Source organism: Ahaetulla prasina, chromosome 4 (assembly GCF_028640845.1).
Source record: "Ahaetulla prasina isolate Xishuangbanna chromosome 4, ASM2864084v1, whole genome shotgun sequence".
NCBI classification, from domain to species: domain Eukaryota; kingdom Metazoa; phylum Chordata; class Lepidosauria; order Squamata; family Colubridae; genus Ahaetulla; species Ahaetulla prasina.
In genome coordinates, this window is record NC_080542.1 from 91562783 (window position 1) to 91582934 (window position 20152).

Sequence of the window (20152 nt, forward strand, 5' to 3'; positions counted from 1 at the left end):
TTTTTCTAATAAATAAACAAAAACATTTATGAAGATCACAACTGTGAAGTCCACTGATTTTGTTACAACACTATACACTACCTAAGGAAATAATATGAATTGATACAAAGAGTAACAGTTACAGTATTTGATCTGAGGATACATGTGTTTCATGTTACAAAAGTTTTCAGATTTTAAATCAGTCCCATCAGATAGTGGCCCTGGTTGTACAATGCTCTTCAACACTATTGACAAGAATCCTGAGATCTGGAGCAGCTTTCAAAGGGGTACAATACTGTATGGAACTGCCCCCAGTGCAAACAACATTGAACCGCTTCCATGCTTTCTTCTCTTCCCTCCTAGATCATCAATTCTTCCTTCTGCTTGTTTCTAGTAACTGAACTATGTCACAACGATTAATTCAAATGAAGCTGATAGGATAACAGTGTGTAGAACCATTTCTGTCAGGAGAACTATCCTTTCCATAATTTGTAAAAATAACTATTTGTTTTTGAGTGAAAACCATATTACCTAAGTATTTTCAACAAAATTATATAACATTTACATACAGAGCTCTTTTATTAGAAGATAATACTTATTGCAAGGTCCGTGATCTCCAAGATACAAAACTAAAGTAGGTATTTCCACCATAGCAGGAAGCAACAACGAAGGCAAAGAACTGCATGGGGGGAGGGGGGAGGGAAGAGAGAGAAAATTATTAGAAAACAGTAAAAACCTTCAGCCAGATTTTTATTTATATTCAAGTATAATAGAAGAGTTAGTACAAAAATAAATTTAAAATCACATTGTTTCCATTCCTAGCGGGACACTAAATTCTGTGGAAGAAATATTGGGCTTTAATTTATTCATAATATTAGGATGATCTTTGCAAGAAGCAATTTCATGGTGATGTTAGTGAAAACGAGTGACATTTTTTATTGCTGTTAACTGGAGGAAATGAGTAGTTAAATAATATTGCTTCTTTACTGTTTTGTAATGTATTTGACAAGTTTGTTTCCATGGTGCTTTATTCCATAAAAGTGCACAAAAGCGTGGCTTAATAGCACTGCAAATGCTGATTTTGTTTGCAAGGGAAAAGGAAATAAACATTTATTAAATGGTCTTGTATCTAACAGTCCAATAGGTTAGAGAACAAAAGATTTTATGTGTTTGTTTGATTTCCAAAGCTGCCTAATTGCCATGTGACTGAAGCATTTTCCAAATGCTGAATTTCATGCATAACTTCAACATAAGAATTTGGCCTTTCTAGGCAATTTTAGTTTTAGAAGTTACTTTGGGAGAAATAACAATATTTAAGTAAGATGATTTTCTGCCTTGGAATAAAAGCAAGAGATGAAAGAGAGTTGGAAAATGAAATACATCAATGGGATGGTAACATTTTTATTTTACCCAAGCATAACCTATTGAGAACAGCAATGACTTGGGCATAGATATCTGCTACAGGGACATAATTGTGTAAATCTAACCATCTTAATATTCCCTCCATGCAAAGATAAGGGAAGGAAAGTATGATCACACCTGTTTGCTTCTATCATTCTACCTCACAATTTGTTATACAAGCCATAGTAGCCTAGTTAATATTCTACCGTAAATCACAATAATCTGCTAAACCAAGATCAGATCAGCCACTTTATACCTTAGCATATACCTAACCTAGATCGAAAGTGCTAAGATTACAAACTCAGGCATGATCCGTACTTGAACAGGAGACTAGCTAAAAATCACAGGACTGTAGGCGGTTTGCTTAAGTGAAGACTGAAGACAGTTATTTCAAATGCTTTTGAGTCATTTTATGCCTCCTGGCAATTGCCTAAACCAGTGATGGGAAACCTTTTTGGCACCGAGTGCTGAAAAGGTCACATGGAAATGTTGCACAAGTGGCTGTGCGCTTGTTGGGACTGCAGTCTGGAAAAGCTGAACTTCCGGGTTCTACCGTGCACACGTACCTAGCAATCAGCTGGCCAGTGGGCATCAGCAGGCAGGTTTTCAGCACTGCCACGTGCGCAAAGGATCACGCTTCAGAAAAGTCGAACTTCTGGGTTCTATTGCGCATGCGCGCCCAGCAATCAGCTGGCTGGAGCACATGGGTAGCACTACCATGCGCATGAAGGGATCACACTCTGGAAAAGCCAAACTTCTGGCTTCTGGTGCGCAAGCACACCTGACAATCAGCTGGCCAGCATGCATGCACCCACTGGTGTTCAGCACTGCCGCACACGCAAAGGACAGCTGATCATCATGCGCGTGCGCCAGAAACCCGGAAGACAAACAGGCAAGGCCATGCGTGCTGGGTGACATGGCTTTGTGTGCCACTTTGGGCACGCATACCACAGATTCACCATCACGGCCTAGACTATTACTACAGTTTTCTTGACCAGATATTTTGGAAGTGGTTTGCCACTGCCTCCTTTCTAGGGCTGTGAGAATTATTGACCAGTCCCTTAGGCAGGACTAGAACTCACTATTTCCTGGTTTCTAACCTGATATTTTAAACACTACACTAAGCTGGCTCTCTATGGGGAGCTTAGTTTTACTCAAAGGAACTTAGTTGTATAGTATACCTCATACATAAAGGCAGTCTGCTTCATCAAGAATTCCAGCCAAGGGCCATATTTAGTATTGGGATGCAGGAGACCAAAAATTGCAATATGGTTGGGACGATCTTATAGCCAAGTGACAGAGCTTTTTTGTTTTTTTCCAGCATTTTGATTTTTAACTGCAATTTGCTGACTTTACAACTCATATTACAATTTTCATTTGATTCTCATCTCCATGACAGGTTAAGGTGTCAACAGTTGTGGTCAGGAGAGTTACTGTGCAAGAAGAAACCGGATGCTATGGGTTGCCAGTCTCTGAACTATCTGCACTGGCTCCTTTTTTCAGATTTTGGCTCTACATTCCAAGGTCCAAACAGCAGAGCAATTAAATAAGGAAAATTCTTCTCATTAATAAATAGAGAAATTATTTATTTCATATGTGATATAATACAAAAATCTTACATGAAGTGGCAATTAGCACTCTGCTAGGTGAAAAAAGCAAAACTGAAGTAGTACTTTAAACAAAAGTTAAGTACAATTTTACAAATGTCTAATAATTATCAGTTATCTTGAATCTTCTTATATCTGATTTTGGAGGTAAATGAACCAAAGCAAAAACACATTTCTTCCCTCACTGCTGATATTAAGTTTGTGATCTTACCGAAGATGCTGCCCAGCTATTGTAATTGTAGTAGTCAAGTTCTTTGGTGACTGCACATGCTTCTGAAATAGCAGCAATTAAGTACAAGAGAAGGGCACTGCCATTAAAATACAGACCCTATAGGATGTAGGAAAAAAAAATCAGCATTCTCCCTCCTGCAAACATTATTCTATGCACATTATTTCTTAATCTGAGATAGTCTAGCTAGACATGAAGGAGATGTATTCCCTCACATCCAGAGAGCATCAAGTTGGGGAGAAAGCCACTGCGGCTAAGTATTTGTCTGAATTAATACCTTAAGGAACATAATTTCTCAAGCTAGATTTGCTGGTTAGAAAAGCCTCCAACCGACTGATTAAAAAGAAGAGGAAAACCTTTCTCCTACACAAGATTTACTGTACAAGCTGTACCCTTCCCATTATTGCATACACAGCTTCATGTGATACCAGGATGGCCTAAGATCGGGATAAAATACTACCGGTTTGGACTGGTTCGGCCAAACCAGTAGCGATGGTGGCAGGTGGTTCGGAGAACCTGTAGCGCCGGCAGCGTGAGGCTCTGCCCACCCACCTGGTCATCATTTTTTACCCTCTGCGCATGTGCAGAAGAGTTTGCACATGCGCAAAGGGTCCACATGTGCACTTCTGAACCGGTAGGGAAGGTAAGTAGATTTCACCCGCCTAAGACACTGGTGATTGCAGCAGAACAATCAAACGGTAGCCTTGCTTTAATTGAGTTAAAAGCTGGCAAAGAAAAACAATTAAAGCAGGGCTGTCAAACTTCCAGGCTGTGGGCTGGATGAGTCACATGCTGGCCAGACCCATCCCCATTTCAGCAAAGGGTAAAAAAGTCCCGACACATCACATGATGCTGCTGTGATGACTTGAGTTTGACACAGCTCTTTGATAGTGGCTTTGAGTGAGTAACAATCGATTTTGGCATGCAAAACAGTAAAATTCAAGTATACTGCCTTTCAACCCACTAGTGCCAGGGAAATTACAGACTAATTTATCAAAAAAGGGAGAGGAAGGTAAGCTTCTTGTATTCTTTTGGTGGCTAATACACGGGGAAAGGTTTATCTCCATTTAACTAATCCTCCCTTGTCAAATCAATATGTGGATTTAAAAAAAAAACCCTGGCTCAGGTGGTAAGCAATGTTTCATAAAATGATGCTATGCCAGCAGAACTTTTGACATAAATTGGTCAAGTAAATGAAAGATGGTTGTGTTTCTCCCTGCAAAATGGAAAACACAGCTCCACTTAGCATGTATTGTGCATTTATTAATGGAACTGCATAAGCTTCTGCATCCATCTTCTTAATCTAACAATGCCAAGCCAAATATTACAGCCTCATCCACTGTACTTGTTTTAGGAAGTGTCAAAAGGCTGCTACAGATCTGTATGAAAGTCACAGGTCCCTCTTTTCTGAAGTATATATTTGAGTTGCCTGTAAAAAATGAACCTGTACTCACAACTGTGGTCCATGGCACTTGAGGTATCTTCGTATAGGTCATTGTCATATAGATGATCAAAAAAAAGAGTGTAAGAATCCAGTAAAACACAGCCACAAACATTATCCATCCAAAGACAGGGTACAGGAAATAGTTGGTTCCAGCAATCAACATCCACACTAGCAAACCTAGTACCTACAAATATGTGAAAAAATAAGATATTATTATTGAATGCATACAAATATATGAAGAAAGATGTGATTATGGTATGCGAAGTAAAATATCTAAGAATTGTTTAAAAAACTTTAATAAAATCTGATTCCAGAATATGAATTTTCAGGTTTAATTTTTCCCTGCTCCATTAAAATAAAATATCATCCTATCAAATAAAATATAGCCTATAGTGATCTTAGCCAATCATGAAAACGCTAAGCAGAATTGGACTTGGGTAGACTACAGCTTGACTACAAATTCATACAGAATAACAATTGCAGCCACTGGAGGTCACCACTGATCCACAGAGATATTTGTTTTGCATCACTAAAGTGATAAATAATATTGGACATAAAATAATTTTTATAGTTTTCTATTTAATTTGTAACAATGTACAGTTTGAAGTATAGACCCAAGCACACATGGCTACAATTGTCTCTCTCTATTTAACATTACTGAGCTCAGTCAGTTTAGTGATTGAGCTCAGTATGTTTATCTTCATTTTTTTCTGAATTGCTAGATTTATGAATCCAACCATGGATACAATTCTGGTTCTCTACAACATTATCATTTGGAAGTTCTAAGTTAAAGTCAGGAAAGCAGATCCATCCTGCCAAAATAAACTACTTCTTTTTATTTAACAGCACATGTTCAAACATGCTGAATCAGAGGTGGGATCACTTACCTTCCCTACCGGTTTGCAAATGTGAGTGCGTGTGTGGCCTTATCAAGGCATTATAAAGTGGTATTAACATTTAACATGATCTTGATTCTATCCCTTTGTTTATGCAGCCTGAACTGTGTTGGCTTTTTTGGCATCTGCTGCACACTGCTAGCTCAAAGCATGTTTCCTGGAAAATAAGATCCTGTCTTATATCTTTTGAACCCTGAAATAAGCACTTGGCCTTATTGCCATGCAATAGGGCTTATTATCAGGGGATGTCTTATTTTGGTGGAAACAAGGTATTTAAATGGTTGTCCGCTCCAAGATCCCTCTCATAGTTACTACTATTGAGCGAGGTACCACATATACTGTACCTTTGCATTTTGTTTTTCTTGCCTAAATATAGAATCTTACTTTTTTTCACCATTGAATTTCATTTTTTTTTTTTTACATTTATATCCCGCCCTTCTCCGAAGACTCAGGGCGGCTTACATTGTGTAAGGCATTTTGTTAGATAGTGCCCAATGTTCAAGTCTGTCAAGATCCTTCTCTTTCTTAAGCCTATCTTCTGGAGTGTTGGCTAGTTTGGTGTCGTCTGCATATTTGATGAGATCCCCATCTATCCCCTTGCCCAAATCATTGATGAAGATATTGAAGAGTACTGGGCCTAAAACAGAGCCTTGGGGTACTTTACTGCATACTTCCCTCCATGTAGATGTAGTTTTATTGAGGACTACACGTTGAGCATGGTTGGTCAGCCAGTTACAAATCCATCTGGTGGTGATGCTGTCTAATCCACATTTTTCTACTTTATCTAGTAGTAGGTTATTGTCTACTTTATCAAAAGCCTTACTGAAGTCCAAGTAAATTATATTGACAGCATTCCTCTGGTCCATTAATTTTGTCACTTTGTCAAAGAACGCAATAAGATTAGTCTGGCATAATCTGTGTTTGACAAACCCATGTTGGCTTTTGCTTAATACTTTGTTTGCTTCTAGGTGATTGCCAATTCGTTGCTTGATGATCTTTTCCAGAATCTTTCCTGGTATTGAGATCAGGCTGATAGTTTGTAGTTTCCTGGATCTGTTTTTTCCCCTTTTTTGAAGATGGGAACTACATCAGCTCTTTTCCAGTCCTCTGGCAGCTCCCCTGTGCTCCAGGATCTTTGAAAGATATAGTTCAGTGGTTCTGAGATCTTGTCTTCCAGTTCCTTCAGAACCTTGGGATGTGGTTCATCTGGTCCCAGTGATTTGAACTCATCTAGGGCAGACAGGTGCTCACTTACAATTTTCTTCCCTATTTTAACTTGTGTTCCTAGTCTGTTTTTTGTGGTGCTGTTTTTGATAGGTTGGACTGTTTTTTCCCTTTGTGTAAAGACAGATGCAAAAAAAAGTTAAGTAGTTCTTCTTTCTCCCTATTGCTTTTCACCTTCTTGCCACTATCTCCCAGCGATGGACCAATTGTTTCCTTGACTTTTTTTTTTAACATGTTGGAAGAAGTTTTTTCTTGTTATTTTTTATTTTTGTTGCAAGCCTTTGTTCATTGTGAACCTTGGCTTTCCTCACTTCATCTTTGTAGGCTGGGGCTATTTGTTGATATTTTGCCTTAGTTACAGACCCCCCTTTCCACTTTTTATACTTGTCCTTTTTGTATTTCAATTTGTCAGAGAGATCTTTATGCAGCCATGCTGGTTTCTTTTGAGAGCTGTTATTTTTCTTCATTGGTATTGTGCTAGATTGGGCTTTTATAATCTTACTTTTCAAAATTTCCCAAGCTTCTTCAGTTGTTTTCCCCTTGAGGATTCTCATCCATGGAATCCTTCCCAAGCTCTCTCTAAGTTTATTGAAATTAGCTCTCTTAAAGTCCAAGACTCTAGCTTGACTAGTTTTTAAACTGTCATCTTCCAAAAAGGCTATAGATATAAAAAGTTAAGGTTGTCAGAATAACGTAATTTTATGATTAATGTTTTTATATAACATCCTTTTTTATTAGCTTAATTAGTTGACATTCTCTATGCTTTAAATTAAACTAACTGCAATCACAAAGGGCATATTAAATGTATTAATATATTAAAATACCACAGTACTTTTTGCTATGCTAAAGGATAGGCGGGACTGAGTAGTAGTCTTAAGGTTTTAGTTCTGCTGTCTGATTCTCATCAGTGGCAGAATTGTGTTTTCCCCTCCTAAGAAAAACACCCAGATAATATAACTTCAGGCACGGTGTGAGGTCTGAGGCGCTGTTCATTTATTTTGGTCACTGTGTTGAGATATAATGGAGTAAGAGATAGTTGACATTTTCAGCTTGCTCAGGAAAATGGAGGACCATATTCTCCTGAGCCTGACAAACTTCAAAATAATATTACATATTTCTTGATTAGCTTTTAAAAGGTCAGGCTGGATATTCTCAGATAAATTATATCCAATCCATAGCTGTGAATAGGTAGGTAATACAGTGAACAGATTTCCATAGAGTTTAAATGTCTCTTGCAAATTGATTTAAGATTCACAGGCCCAGCCAACTTAGGAAATATATTAGGCTCTAATACCACAGTTATCTAGGAAACACAACAGAACAATCCTTTCATTCTTAGCCACTGCTTGGTAGGTATGTTGAAGAACTACCTACCACAATTATGTAAGCTTGTCTCATAATAACCTGATTGTTCTTTGTGTTGCTTTGATAGTTTGTGGAATCTGATTAGTTTCTTATTGTAGTCTGACATAGTAGTAAGAAAGAAAAGGATGCATGTAAAAAGGTTATTGCCTGGAATTCACAAAGAAGTAGCTTTGAACCATACTAATGTAGTTTTGAATTATTATGTAGAAGAAATAAGTCTTAAGTATCATTGGCAGACAATAAAGCTGGGTAGCTTTAGCAAATGCTGCAGAAAATCCCCTAGAATTTGCCAGAAGTGATAATCCTGTAGCCTTCGAGCTTTCTGCTGGTGGGCACCAAATATGTCTAAACTGAAAACCATTCCAGACTACTTGCCCAAAGTGTAACACACCTAGACAAAGTAGATCTGGTACATATTGCAAACAATCCCACAGGGAATTCTGGAGTCTGAGCAACCTTGGAGCCTCCCACCACATGTTGAAGATCTTTCAGGCTGGGTAGCTCCACCATGTATTCGGGGCAATCAGACAGACCCAAATTCAAAGAACAGCAATTTGGCTACCACAAAAGAAATAAGCAAAAGTGTAAGTCAGATCTTGCCCAGTTGAGGCCAGCACTACATTGCCAAATTAAAGCATAGTCAGTAGACTCTTAAAAATTCAAGAGTTTAGTTAGCTCCCATAAGTTTATAAGAACACAGCAGTATTGTGGGAAACTACACATTCTGTTTACTAAGTGAGCCATGTGGCTACTTAAGCTCTAGATAGCCAAGCACCATCTTAGGTTAACAGATGTATAGTTAACTTACTGCTGAGAAACAATTACTCCCTAGGAACTTGGCACTTCTTCATCATTCAGATCACTTCATCATTCTCTTCCCTTTTCTCTGGTTTAGATTCCAGCAGCATGGATGAAAATGTTCTGGATCAAGACGTTTTCTGTGGGCATCTGAATTCAACTTCTTTTTTATTCTAAGTTGTGTGGGGCGGTGTCATTTAAGGGCTTTGGATAACCTTAGGTAGATAATTTGGAAGAGCTGAGAGCTGCAGTAGGCAGGTTACAATGCACAATGGACAAGTCTTCCACAAAGAGACATTTCTTTTTCCAAGTTTTGGGAAGAGTTGAATGTTTCATTTTTAAAATCTGTGCTAACCATATTTAATAGCTTACAGGATAGCTTTTGTATTTTAAGTCTTAAAAAGGTAGAAAATTGGGTTGCAAATTTTATCAATTGTACCATGACACATGTGCAGATGGGAAAAACTCCTCTATCAAAAAGCAATCTCATAAATATTTCCCTTGAAATAGAAAGTTCAATGCAATTTTCAGGTGGAAAATTAGTCCCTGCTAGTGAAAATACTTCAAGTTAAAAGTAAATACTGCGGTATCCCAAATTATACTTCTAATGGCAGCATTATTTGCTTAGTCAATGCAATGCATGAATAATGCATACAACATCCTTGTTGTTACTGTCATTATTAAAGAATACTAAACAATGCCTATGACTTCTTGACCAAAACTCTTATTTACATAAGCCAGTTTGTTTAAAGAACTTCTAACTGCTTCAAAAGAACAATGCTTCTTTGCTCATAAAGACAAGCTTTGTTGTTTTAAAATCTCCATCTTCCTGTTATGGTTGTACTCCTTCTATTTATAGATAGCAGCAGCATTGTTCTGTGAATCTTTTTTTTAAATATAGGAAACGGTCTCCCTAATGCAAATAACAAATGAAAATTGCAAGGGTTCCTATTATAATAAAATTTTACAGTGTCAAAGATTGAGATTGGACAACATAAAAGGCATATCCTATGGGAAGTAGCATTTTTTTAAAAAAAAAAATCAATTTATTCCCTATGTTCCTACTTTTCTGCAATAGCATGATTTTGACTGGATGAATGGACCCTTCATGAATGCTTATGAATTACGGTAGAGAATTTTCAGATACTATGAGCAAAACAATATAACAATTGACTGTTAGCAGCATCCCAAAATCCAAAGTTTTAAAATATATTGCAGAATTAAGTCCATATATTCATGAACTGAAATGAAAAAACTGTTGAGTCACAGGGAAGTCCCAGTTATTAAATGTCAAAAGACAGAGTATTTTGAACATAATATATATTTGGACAGTGCATTGTAAACAAATCGCAACTGTGTTTTTCTCATATATTCAGTCATTTCCAGTCAAACTGATTGGTTTACACTAACTTATAATTTAGCATGATGGGTTAACTCAGTCACTATTCCATAATTTTTAGTTAAAACAAGAAAATGGCTTGACATGTGAATCAGCCAATGGCAAGATTGGTATTGAGAAGATGCATAAAATGTCCAACACCATCTTCTGTTGGCTTACTTGTGCCACTAACATCTTCAACTTGGTGACATCAAGTTCTGTTAGACTGCAATTGCTGTAACTTCCATCTCTACCAGTTACCAAAAATACAACTGAAATGCTGGTCATGAAAAAACAGAGCAACTCCTTGTGTAAAACAATAGAGTTATGTGAGAAGAGCCAATATTCAGTTCATTACTTGTCCACAGAATTCATTAGATGTATTTAGATAGATTACTCTTTTTAAACCACATTCACCCACCTCATAGTTAATGTAGGCATAATATTAGAGGAGATTCTCAGGTATTGCTCCTTAAGATTTCAAGAGAAAAGACAGGAAATAACTATAGTAAACAATGATACAATTGATAGCAGGCATGAAAATAATCACCTATTGGGGCCTTCCTGTTTTAGCCAGCTTTGCTATCATGCATGTAAACAACTAAATGGCAGTTGAGTTTAGTCATTTAAGTTTTCCACTGGACCTCAAAGATCCTAATTCAAATTCTCATGAGAACAGCAATGCCAGATCAGGCCAGGGCTATATTAGTCCAATTATTATAAATCTAATAATTATTATTGTTTTATTTATGCAATATTAAGATAATTATTGATGTCAACGTTGACATCAAAACTGATTTAACTGGTACTAGAATAGATGGGTAGTTAGCTTACGAAAATGAACTTTCTAGAATTTCAGTCTGCTTTTAGAGTATGGTTGGCTGGGCAATCTCCAAAGTCCATATATTCATGACTGCACTATTTCACTGATCATACAAGAAAACATTTCAGTGATACAGTTAATACACAATGTTGTTAGCAAGAATAAAAGCCAATATGCTATTAAAATAGAATATTCCAATACTTTATATCTATACAAGTGCATGTCATAAATTAGCAATAGAATCTGGTACAAAAATTTAAAAAATTCCATCCTTTCTCTAAAATGAGAACTAACACTCTGTTATATTAAAACATATTTCTAGTAGCTAATGTAGGAAGTTTATCCTATAGGAAAGAAAAATAAGCACAGTATAAACAAGGCATTTAGTCAATTATATTGACTACTGGATGCCCAGACCTCATCTGGCATTAAAAAAAACACTCTAGAAAAATAGTCAAACACAGTATTATGAAACATAATATACATCATCTAAATCCCTACGCTCCTCTTTCTCATTCCAGAATTTAAGTATTATTAAAGATCAGAACTGCAGATCTTTGTAATGAGAGTTGTCCATGAACTTCAAGCTGTATGTGATGTAAAGTAGACAGAATAACTGTACAAACTCATCCAGTATCCTTTTGTATCCCCACTCCCACCCAAATATAACCACAGAGTTGATAGGCCCAACCAAAATTGGTACCTTAATGCTTATAAAAAAGCTTCTGAATCAGTCAGGCAACATTATAAAATCACTAATCATACCTGCAGTTCTCAAGACTAAAATAATGTTTTTTTAAAATTGTTAGCTCTTTAAAATTGTTAGCTCATTTTCCTGACTTTTATTTCAGTCATAGTCATTCAAGTGGAAACATCTGAATTACATCTTCTATCACTTCGTCTAATTAGCACAATTTAAAATTAGCACTTAGCAACAAGTGATCCCATTGAGCCTGCACTACTCCTGCATTCTACTGTAAGGCTACTACAGATGACATATTTAGAGGTTAAACCCATTTCTTTCTCCATATTTTGTTTAAACTTTACCCTAAAGAGACATTCTTGTGAACCAGCAGCTTGCTCAGAATTTTGTGACATTTCATTGGTCTTTAAGTGATTACCTTATCTGACCTTTTCATTTTGAATTTTTCCCTAGTGAAGCAATAAAGTCATCTACATTTTTTATACCATGCATGTTTGAATGTAGTTTTTCATTTGTATTAATTGGCAATAGTCCATCAATGCAACATTAGTCCATTCTAGGCTATGGTTCTTAAGTGCTGCTTGAAAGCTTGCAGCTCTTCTAATGTTGCCCAACAAGAACATTTCCTTTCAATCATATCCCATCTAGAAATATTCAGAAAGTGGACACTATAGCGTAAGGAGGTCTGGTGAACAGAAAGGAAAGGAATTATATGGTGACAATCATCCATTTTTTTTCATCATAGCTTCTCAAATGCAGCAGAATTCAGAAAACGAATCACTAGATTATTTCATAGATTTCCTCACTTTTTTCTTTTGCTTTCTAATTGAAAATCTGCTCTCTTTTTTTTTAGCTCAGAGAAAAGCAGCCCCACCTGGAACTATCACATCATCTGTATTCAGTGGTGAGATCAAATTTGTTAACAACCAGTTCTATGGGCATAGCTGGGTGGTCATATGACTGGGTAGGTGTGGCTGGGTGGTCATGTGACTAGATGGGTGTGGCTAACTCAACATTAGTCATGTCGAGGGCCGTGTGAGAGCCTCATCCGGCCCCTCCCCTCCCAGTTACTCCTGGTCTCAACGTATCTATAGTTCTGTAAAAATGTTGTTCACCTTTTTTCAACTTTATTATCTGCATGTACATACTATAGATATATTTTCATGGATCATTGAAAGCAGGAAATGGCTCACATGCTTTGCCCAAGCATGTGATAGGCAGGTGACAAAACAGGCTTTTGAGGGGCTGCCACAAAGAAGGGGGGGACAATGTATTTTCCAAAGCAGCAGAAGGCAAAACAAGAAGCAATAGATGGCAACTGAACAAAGAGAGAAGCAACCTGAAACTTCCTGACAGTGAGAACAATTAACCAGTGGAACTATTTGTCTCCAGATATTCTGGGTGCTCGATCAGATTTTTAAGAAAAAACTGGATAGCCATTTCTCTGAAATGGTATAGTGTCCCTCCCAAAGTCCCTTTTAAGTGTTATTCTGACACCTTTCCCAGGCCCTCCACTCAGATTTTGGCATCCTCAATTATTATATTATTCCTGAGAAACACACACTCTCTCTCTCAATTTAAGGAAATTCCCTTGTTTTGGAAACTTTAGAATCAGAAAATACTTTGGAGGTCTTATAATTCAACCTTCTGCTCAAGGCAGACCTCATACATACGCTGGTCTGCAGGCATCCCGGCTTTGGCTGCAAGAACTGCAGGCAGCCTTCCTCAACACACACTTCCTTCTACTGCTGCCCCATGCGAGGCAGGAGGCCTGAGACAAAGTACCTGGTCTGGACACACAGCCCTCCATGATGGAGCCCTTCTCAGTAAGCAAGAACTTATTGATCTATCCTGAAGGCGAGCTCCAGAATGGTGATGGCAGTGGCGCTCTGGGCAGGCGACCCCCAGGGAAGGAATTTTCTCTCAGACCTCCCTCCCATCAAGATGTTGCTTAATCTCGCACCAGCTTCTTGTGGCCCTTGTTGTTGCTAGGCATACCTTGGGCGCTCGGGGAGATGCTCCACGTACTCTCCGGGTCGACAGCTGTTTCTCTCCACTGCTGCTTTTGCTGGGAGAGTGTCTTGCGCAGCACAGCAAAATTTAGCAGCCGTGAGCCACCATTTTCCTCTAAGGCACATCTGGAAAGCACTGCGGCAGAGAGAAGCAGCCAGGTTGAATGCTGTTTCGCTCAGCTGCAGCACTTTTGTGACTTACAGGACCCAAAATTGTAACTCATGGTTGCTAAATTTTGCTGTGCTGCACAAGACGCTTTCCCAGCAAGAGCAGTGGTTGAGAGAAACCACTGCTGATCTGGAAAACACATGAAGCAGCTCCAAGTTCTTTCTGGGTCTGTGGCTTCTTCTCTCCACTATTGGGAGAGCATCTTTCACAGCACAGCAAGCCTCAGGCATTCAGGGAGATGCTCCATGTGTTCTCCCGAGACAATGGACCGACTGGGCTGCTTCTCTCCACTGCAGAGCTTTACAGATGGGACAGTAAGGTAAGAACTGCTTCATCCCCCCTGCCCATGCTGCCCCCCCACCCCTTTGGCTGAGCGCAGCAGGCTGCAGGTTGGATAAATTGCTTCAGACTGGGGGGATGGTGTAGTTTGAGGCCAGGGCGGGGTTCTCTAGATGAGTGTGGGCAACGAGTGTAGATTTCCCGGGGGGGGGGATGCATTCAATGGCCCCAGAGGTGAGATATAAGTAAAACAGAAACTTACCTAACTAGGGAGTGGTGAAGGCTTAGGTTGGGTTGGGAGCAAGGAAGCCAGAGAGCAGCTGGGCCATGGGTGCCACATGGTCTAGGCTAGGGCCTAAGTGAGCTGCGATGGTTGAGGAGTCAGGAAAGCGGGTGAACTGGTGAGGGAACCGGAGAGGACCTAAGCGAGCTGTGATGGCTGGGGAGCCAGGAAAGCAGGTGAGGTGACTGGCTGGGCTGGGGGAAGGCAGGCAAGCTGGCTGGCCTGCAGAGACTGTGCCGTCAACACAATAGATGGGGCCAGCTGCACACCGAGGCAATCCAACCAGGGTAGGAAGCTGCTGCTTGGATGGGAGGTGGGCACAAGCCTACAGGGCTGGTTGCAGAGTGAGGCAATCTGATGGGGGTAGGCCATCTGCTCATCTTGGCCTGCTCCCAAGATGCAGTGGCAGGCGGCTGCAGTTCGACCACTCTTCCCAACCCCACTTTCCTGAGGGGTCACCCAGCTGTGCTTACCTGTTCTGCTGCTGAAGTGGTTGGGAGCAGCTGGAGGTGGGCGTTCGGGAGCAGGCCAAGATGAGCAGAAGGCCACCACGTTGTAGGCCGCGTCAAAAGCAGGCAAGCAGGCTGGGCCATGTGGCCATTAGGTCGAGGCAAGGGAACTGAAGAGCAGCTGCAGCTATGCTGCGGTGTGACTTTAAGGCACCAGCCAAGGTGTGCGAGGCAATAAATAGTGGCTGGGTGAGGCAGGGCCAGCCAGCAATTTAACAACCGGTTTGGCTGAAATTATGCAAACCGGTTGAAATCATCACTGTCTATTCCACCAAAACAACACTCAGGATAGCTTAAGAAGGCTCTATTCTGACCTCAGAATAAAACTTTTGGAACACAGACTTTGGTGCAAGTTTAGAACACCTGAAATGGCAATTATGCCTGAATAATTTGTATAACCGTAATGATCTGTTATTGTGGTGGAATGTAGTCTGGATTCCCAGGAGGAAGGACTGATTTTCAGAGGACAAAGAAGCAGTTTATGCAACCTAGCAAGATTCTATCTATATGTTGATATTGTTGTTATTATTATTGTATGACATTTTTTATATTAGCCAGTAGAGTACAATGTTAATAAAAGTAGTAGCTTGGCTGCCAATTTACTAGCTCTTACTAGCATGTACATGGTCACGTACTTCCCAAGGTGTGTCACAGGAGGGAGAGCTAGCTTTGCACTAGGAAGGAAGACAAATGGCTCTTCTTGCAGCAGCATCCAGGCCCCCTCCTTCTACCAAGGCTGCCTTGAAAATGTGATTTGCACCCGGGAAGTTTCAGAACCAACAGAAATCTGATTCCTACATGAAGCACCAGCTCATCTCCCCACCAAAGTGGTACCTGTTTATGTACTTGCATAGAACATGCTTTCAAACTGCTAGGTAGGTGGCAGAACTCATCCTGCAACTCTGTGCTGGGACTCAAACTGTTGCAGCAAAGACCATCTCTAGGGTCATTAAGCCATTGAGTCATCACGTCTCTTACGTCTATAGGAGAAGAGCAATAAAGGAAATTGCTCAGAAGTAACTCTACCTCTTATTCTTGGATCTTGGGGCCTGACATTATTTTATTCCTATAAGTCAGGGGAGCCACAGGAAGGGGAGTGTCAAAAAACTTAATGTGGCAGTTACAGTCATATGACTGAAGCCCTACCCCCTTTTATTCTAACTTCAGAAGCTTTATACATGGGTATCCCTAATTTTATCCCCACAACATCTAATCTGGGGTAGACCGAGAAGTATAATTTAAAATGAATCTATGAATTGTAGAGTCAAAGGGGACTTGAAGACCAAGTCAAAAATATAACCAATACATTGTACTGCAATGGGATGACATAGCATTATCCTTCAACCATTTGATGAATAAAACAAAGACATTTCAATATAAACTATTCATACCCAATCACTTTTTAAAATCCACATAAAACAATACCAAAAAACTACTGAATTTTCTATCTCAGAGCAGATAGAATACCGCACCGCCTCACTGTAATTAATGCAATAGGATTTTCCAAGTTAATTTTGGTAATATTGCTGTTATTTATTAAATCACTATGCCAGGAACAGTAAATACACTGACTTTTTTAAAAGGAAGCAAGGAACCCAAATCTCTGTCAGGGAAGGAAAAAAAGATAATTCCAGAAGTTGGTTTCAGTAACATTTGATAATCTAAGGCATAAACCTGATATATTGAACATCTACTGCATTTTATATTTTATGGAAAGAGGTTAGGCTATATCTTGTTTATCAAGATTTTGACAATTTTGATACATTTATTCTTCCTTTTATGCCCCAGACTAAGGATAGGAAATCTTCCCAATTTGACAATTGAAATAAGAATTATAACTTTCCAATATATTGTGAAAGCCCTTTTAGCAACATCTCTTGCCTGAAATAGTTGATCAGAAAAAAATGCCACCTATTAAAATCAATTGTGTGGGTTTAAAATTCAGTCTTGTAAGGAAAATGTAAATGACAAAATGTAACTAACTGAAAAAAATTCAACCTCATTCATCGAGTGTTATGAAAAGTTTTTAAACTGGCCTCAACAATGGCACTTTCTAAGCAGACTTTTGACCTTCTAAAGATTCATCTTGTTCTGCAAATATTTGTCCCTAAAGCCTGCTTCTGCAGGACAAAGGGACAAGAAATTACCTTAGCACAAAGTGTCTGTACACTTTTAATATAACTAGACTCCAGAAAGAAATCTTCAAATTGTAATAATTAATCAAGTGTGCCTTATTTCAAAATAAAGAAGTAAAATAAACTTTTTAACACATTATTGATATCACCAAATAATTTGTCATTTAAAATATATGATTAAAAGCTGACTTTTACTGAAACCAGTATTAGGATCTGTTCTTATTTCATATAAAATTTTTATAAGATTGAGTAGTCTATTAGAACAGTTACTTTTTATCAGTAAATTTTTTGTTTTGAGGAAAGAAATTAAAATATATAGATATATTTTGGACTACCATAAATCATAAAATAATAATATTTTGTATTTATGTTATTATATTTGAATACAGAACAATTCCTTTATAAATGTGGAAATTATTGACTATTCTTTTGTTATGACTTTAGAAAGATACAACTTTTTAAGAAGCATGAACTTTATGGTGATAATATATTACAAAGAGTATAGATCTTGGGTTAAACAAAAGCAAAAAAATAAGAACAAAAAGTGCATCTATCAGATTTGTTTTGTATTCCCTATATTTTTCTTTGGTAATATTTTTCTATCTAAATTATTTTGATAGACGTATGCCTTTACCAAAAGCAGTGTTATGTGACAATGTTATCTTCTTTCTACAGTGTGAAAACTGAGCAAATACCATATTGAAATTTGAGACAGAAATTCACATAATTTCACATAATATATCATTTCAAATAAGAGGTATTGTGATGGGGGAATCCTCAAAATGAAACAAAATGAAACTTGAAAGGAATTTCTCTTCTTCTCTCATTAAAATTGTACTTTAAAGCAGACTTTTGCATTAACTCAATAGCCCTGACAAGTATTACATAGATTTTTTGTAATAGCTCAAAGTTGCAATTTCATTGCATAGGAACGTGATGGCGAACCTATGGCATGCATGCCAGAGATGGCATGTAGATCCCTCTCTGTGGACATGCGCGCTGTCACCAGTTGCTCTTCTGGTTTCTGGCATGTGCATGTGCCCCAGCCAGCTGATCTTTGTGCATGCCGGAGCCCCAGAAACCCAAAGACCAGCTGCTTCGGGTTTCCTGTGCTCACGAAGACCAACTGGCCGGTGTGCATGTGTGTGCCAAAAACCACAATACCAATATTTGATTGTGGAACTAGATGGGTGGAAGTGGAGAGCTAAAGGAAACAGTTTTAGTACCTCTCGTGTGAGAGGCAGAGAAGGACAGCAGTGATTTCTCTTGGTCATTCTAGTCCACTCCCACTTGTAATAAGACTCTTCTCATGCAAGAGTGTATTTTGGAGGGCTTGTATTATTGAAACATGTGTGGCACAGAAAGGGAACTCAGGAGCCTTTCAGGAATGTGCTCTTTGGCTTTGAATAGCACAGCTGAGATCAAAGAAAAATGGCTGTTATTACCTCAGACATTTTACCAGCTTTCATATATTAAGACAAAAGGGTGGTGACAGCCTTGATTGTGCCTGCATGGTTTGTCTCTGTGGATCCTGGAGAATCCCAGGTTTTTAGAGGGGATCTGGGAGACGAAATGACAGAAGAGTGTGATGTCTCCCTTGGACGATCTTCAGATTTTTCCTCGGAAGTTGGCTCAAGGGAGAATGAGCTCATTCCTGGCACATCAGGAACTGGGTTAATTAATGACTCTGAACAGCCAGCGAAAGACATTTACAGGGGACCAATTGCTGGAGACAGGTTGCAGGGGCAGATGGTCAGTGAAGAGGAGGAGCTGCCTTCCGTGGTAGATCCAAGAGCATGCAGGGCAGAGCAAAGACAAGAGCAATGGAGATCTGCCAGATTTCTTAGGAGAAGGCCCCACCCATCTTGATGGGCTGCACCAGAAAGTTATTTTTCACAACAGGCAGAGGGAGGCATTGCTGGGAACAATGTGTTTAGTTTCTGGCTGTCCTTGTTCCTCATATTTCCTGCTGGACTTTAGAGACTCTGAACTTCTCTTGCCAAGTGAACTCTTGTGCATATATTTCAATTTGGCCTGGTGGATTAAGTTTTTTGGTGGAGTTATTTCTTGGAGCAACTTTTCATTGTTTTATGGACTATTGGCCATTGCTTGTAGCTGGATTTATTTGGAACAGTTCTGAGGCTGGTGAAGGGAACTGTTGGGGAATATTAATAAACTCTTTAAACCACACTTACATGTGTGCGTTAGTGGGGCAGCACAAAGAGACAGCAAGAGCTATACTGCAGGAAAACAAAGAGTGAATAGGTAAGAGCCTTCATTAGGGAGCAAACTATTAAATATAAACTTTGCTAGTTTTATGATACCAGCAGACTGCCATCCAATTATCTTTTAAAAGGTGATTTGATCCTTACTGGGGAGGACTGGGTTGTAAGATCCCCTGCAAGTTGTGAGGATTTTTTAAAATGAATCTATTGATTTAAAACAGTTTGAATAGGCACTCTGATTGTGCAAATCCTGTAGCAGTTAAGGCATGATCTGGTTATTTGGAAAGTGTTTGATGTTGTTGGATTTGAAATAAACTGGCTCCTTGGAGCTGTGAGTGGATAAATCTGCATTTTAGACCTAGGCCTATTTGGGAACAGTTGGCTCCAAATGGTGACAATCTTCCCAGAGAGACAAGATGGTCTCATTTGTTCTTAAGGAAACAGTAACACAACCCCTTCTTAAGTAGCCATTGTGGGATAATTTCTGATCTGTCTCCAATAGAAAGAAAGGTTATTGAGAAAGTTGCACTGAACCTTTAAAGAGCCCTAGATGAAGTATATTATTTGGATCCCTTTCCACTATTTCAGAGCTGGCAAAGTATAGAAACAGGATTGGTCATGGCTGTTGAAAACCTGTGATAGAACTGGGATGGAGCTGTTGAATCGAAATTGACCCTCACTGATCTCTCAATA

General features: G+C 38.9%; 1 protein-coding gene across 2 annotated transcripts in view; it reads right to left on the reverse strand.

Annotated features, from left to right (window-relative positions):
* The window catches only part of CMTM8 (CKLF like MARVEL transmembrane domain containing 8), a 31098-nt gene continuing 10946 nt past the window's right edge, over positions 1–20152 (reverse strand). The window contains exons 1-4 of one of the 2 annotated variants that reach the window (XM_058183767.1): positions 15064–17318; positions 4671–4844; positions 3199–3315; positions 1–658 (exon numbers count right to left, since the gene is read on the reverse strand). In XM_058183767.1, coding sequence (XP_058039750.1) covers positions 575–658; positions 3199–3315; positions 4671–4844; positions 15064–15183 — 495 coding nt within the window. In that variant the 5' untranslated portion in view covers positions 15184–17318 and the 3' untranslated portion in view covers positions 1–574. Of the gene's footprint in view, positions 659–3198; positions 3316–4670; positions 4845–15063; positions 17319–20152 lie in introns of those variants that run through there. The other variant, XM_058183766.1, reaches the window with a different exon arrangement.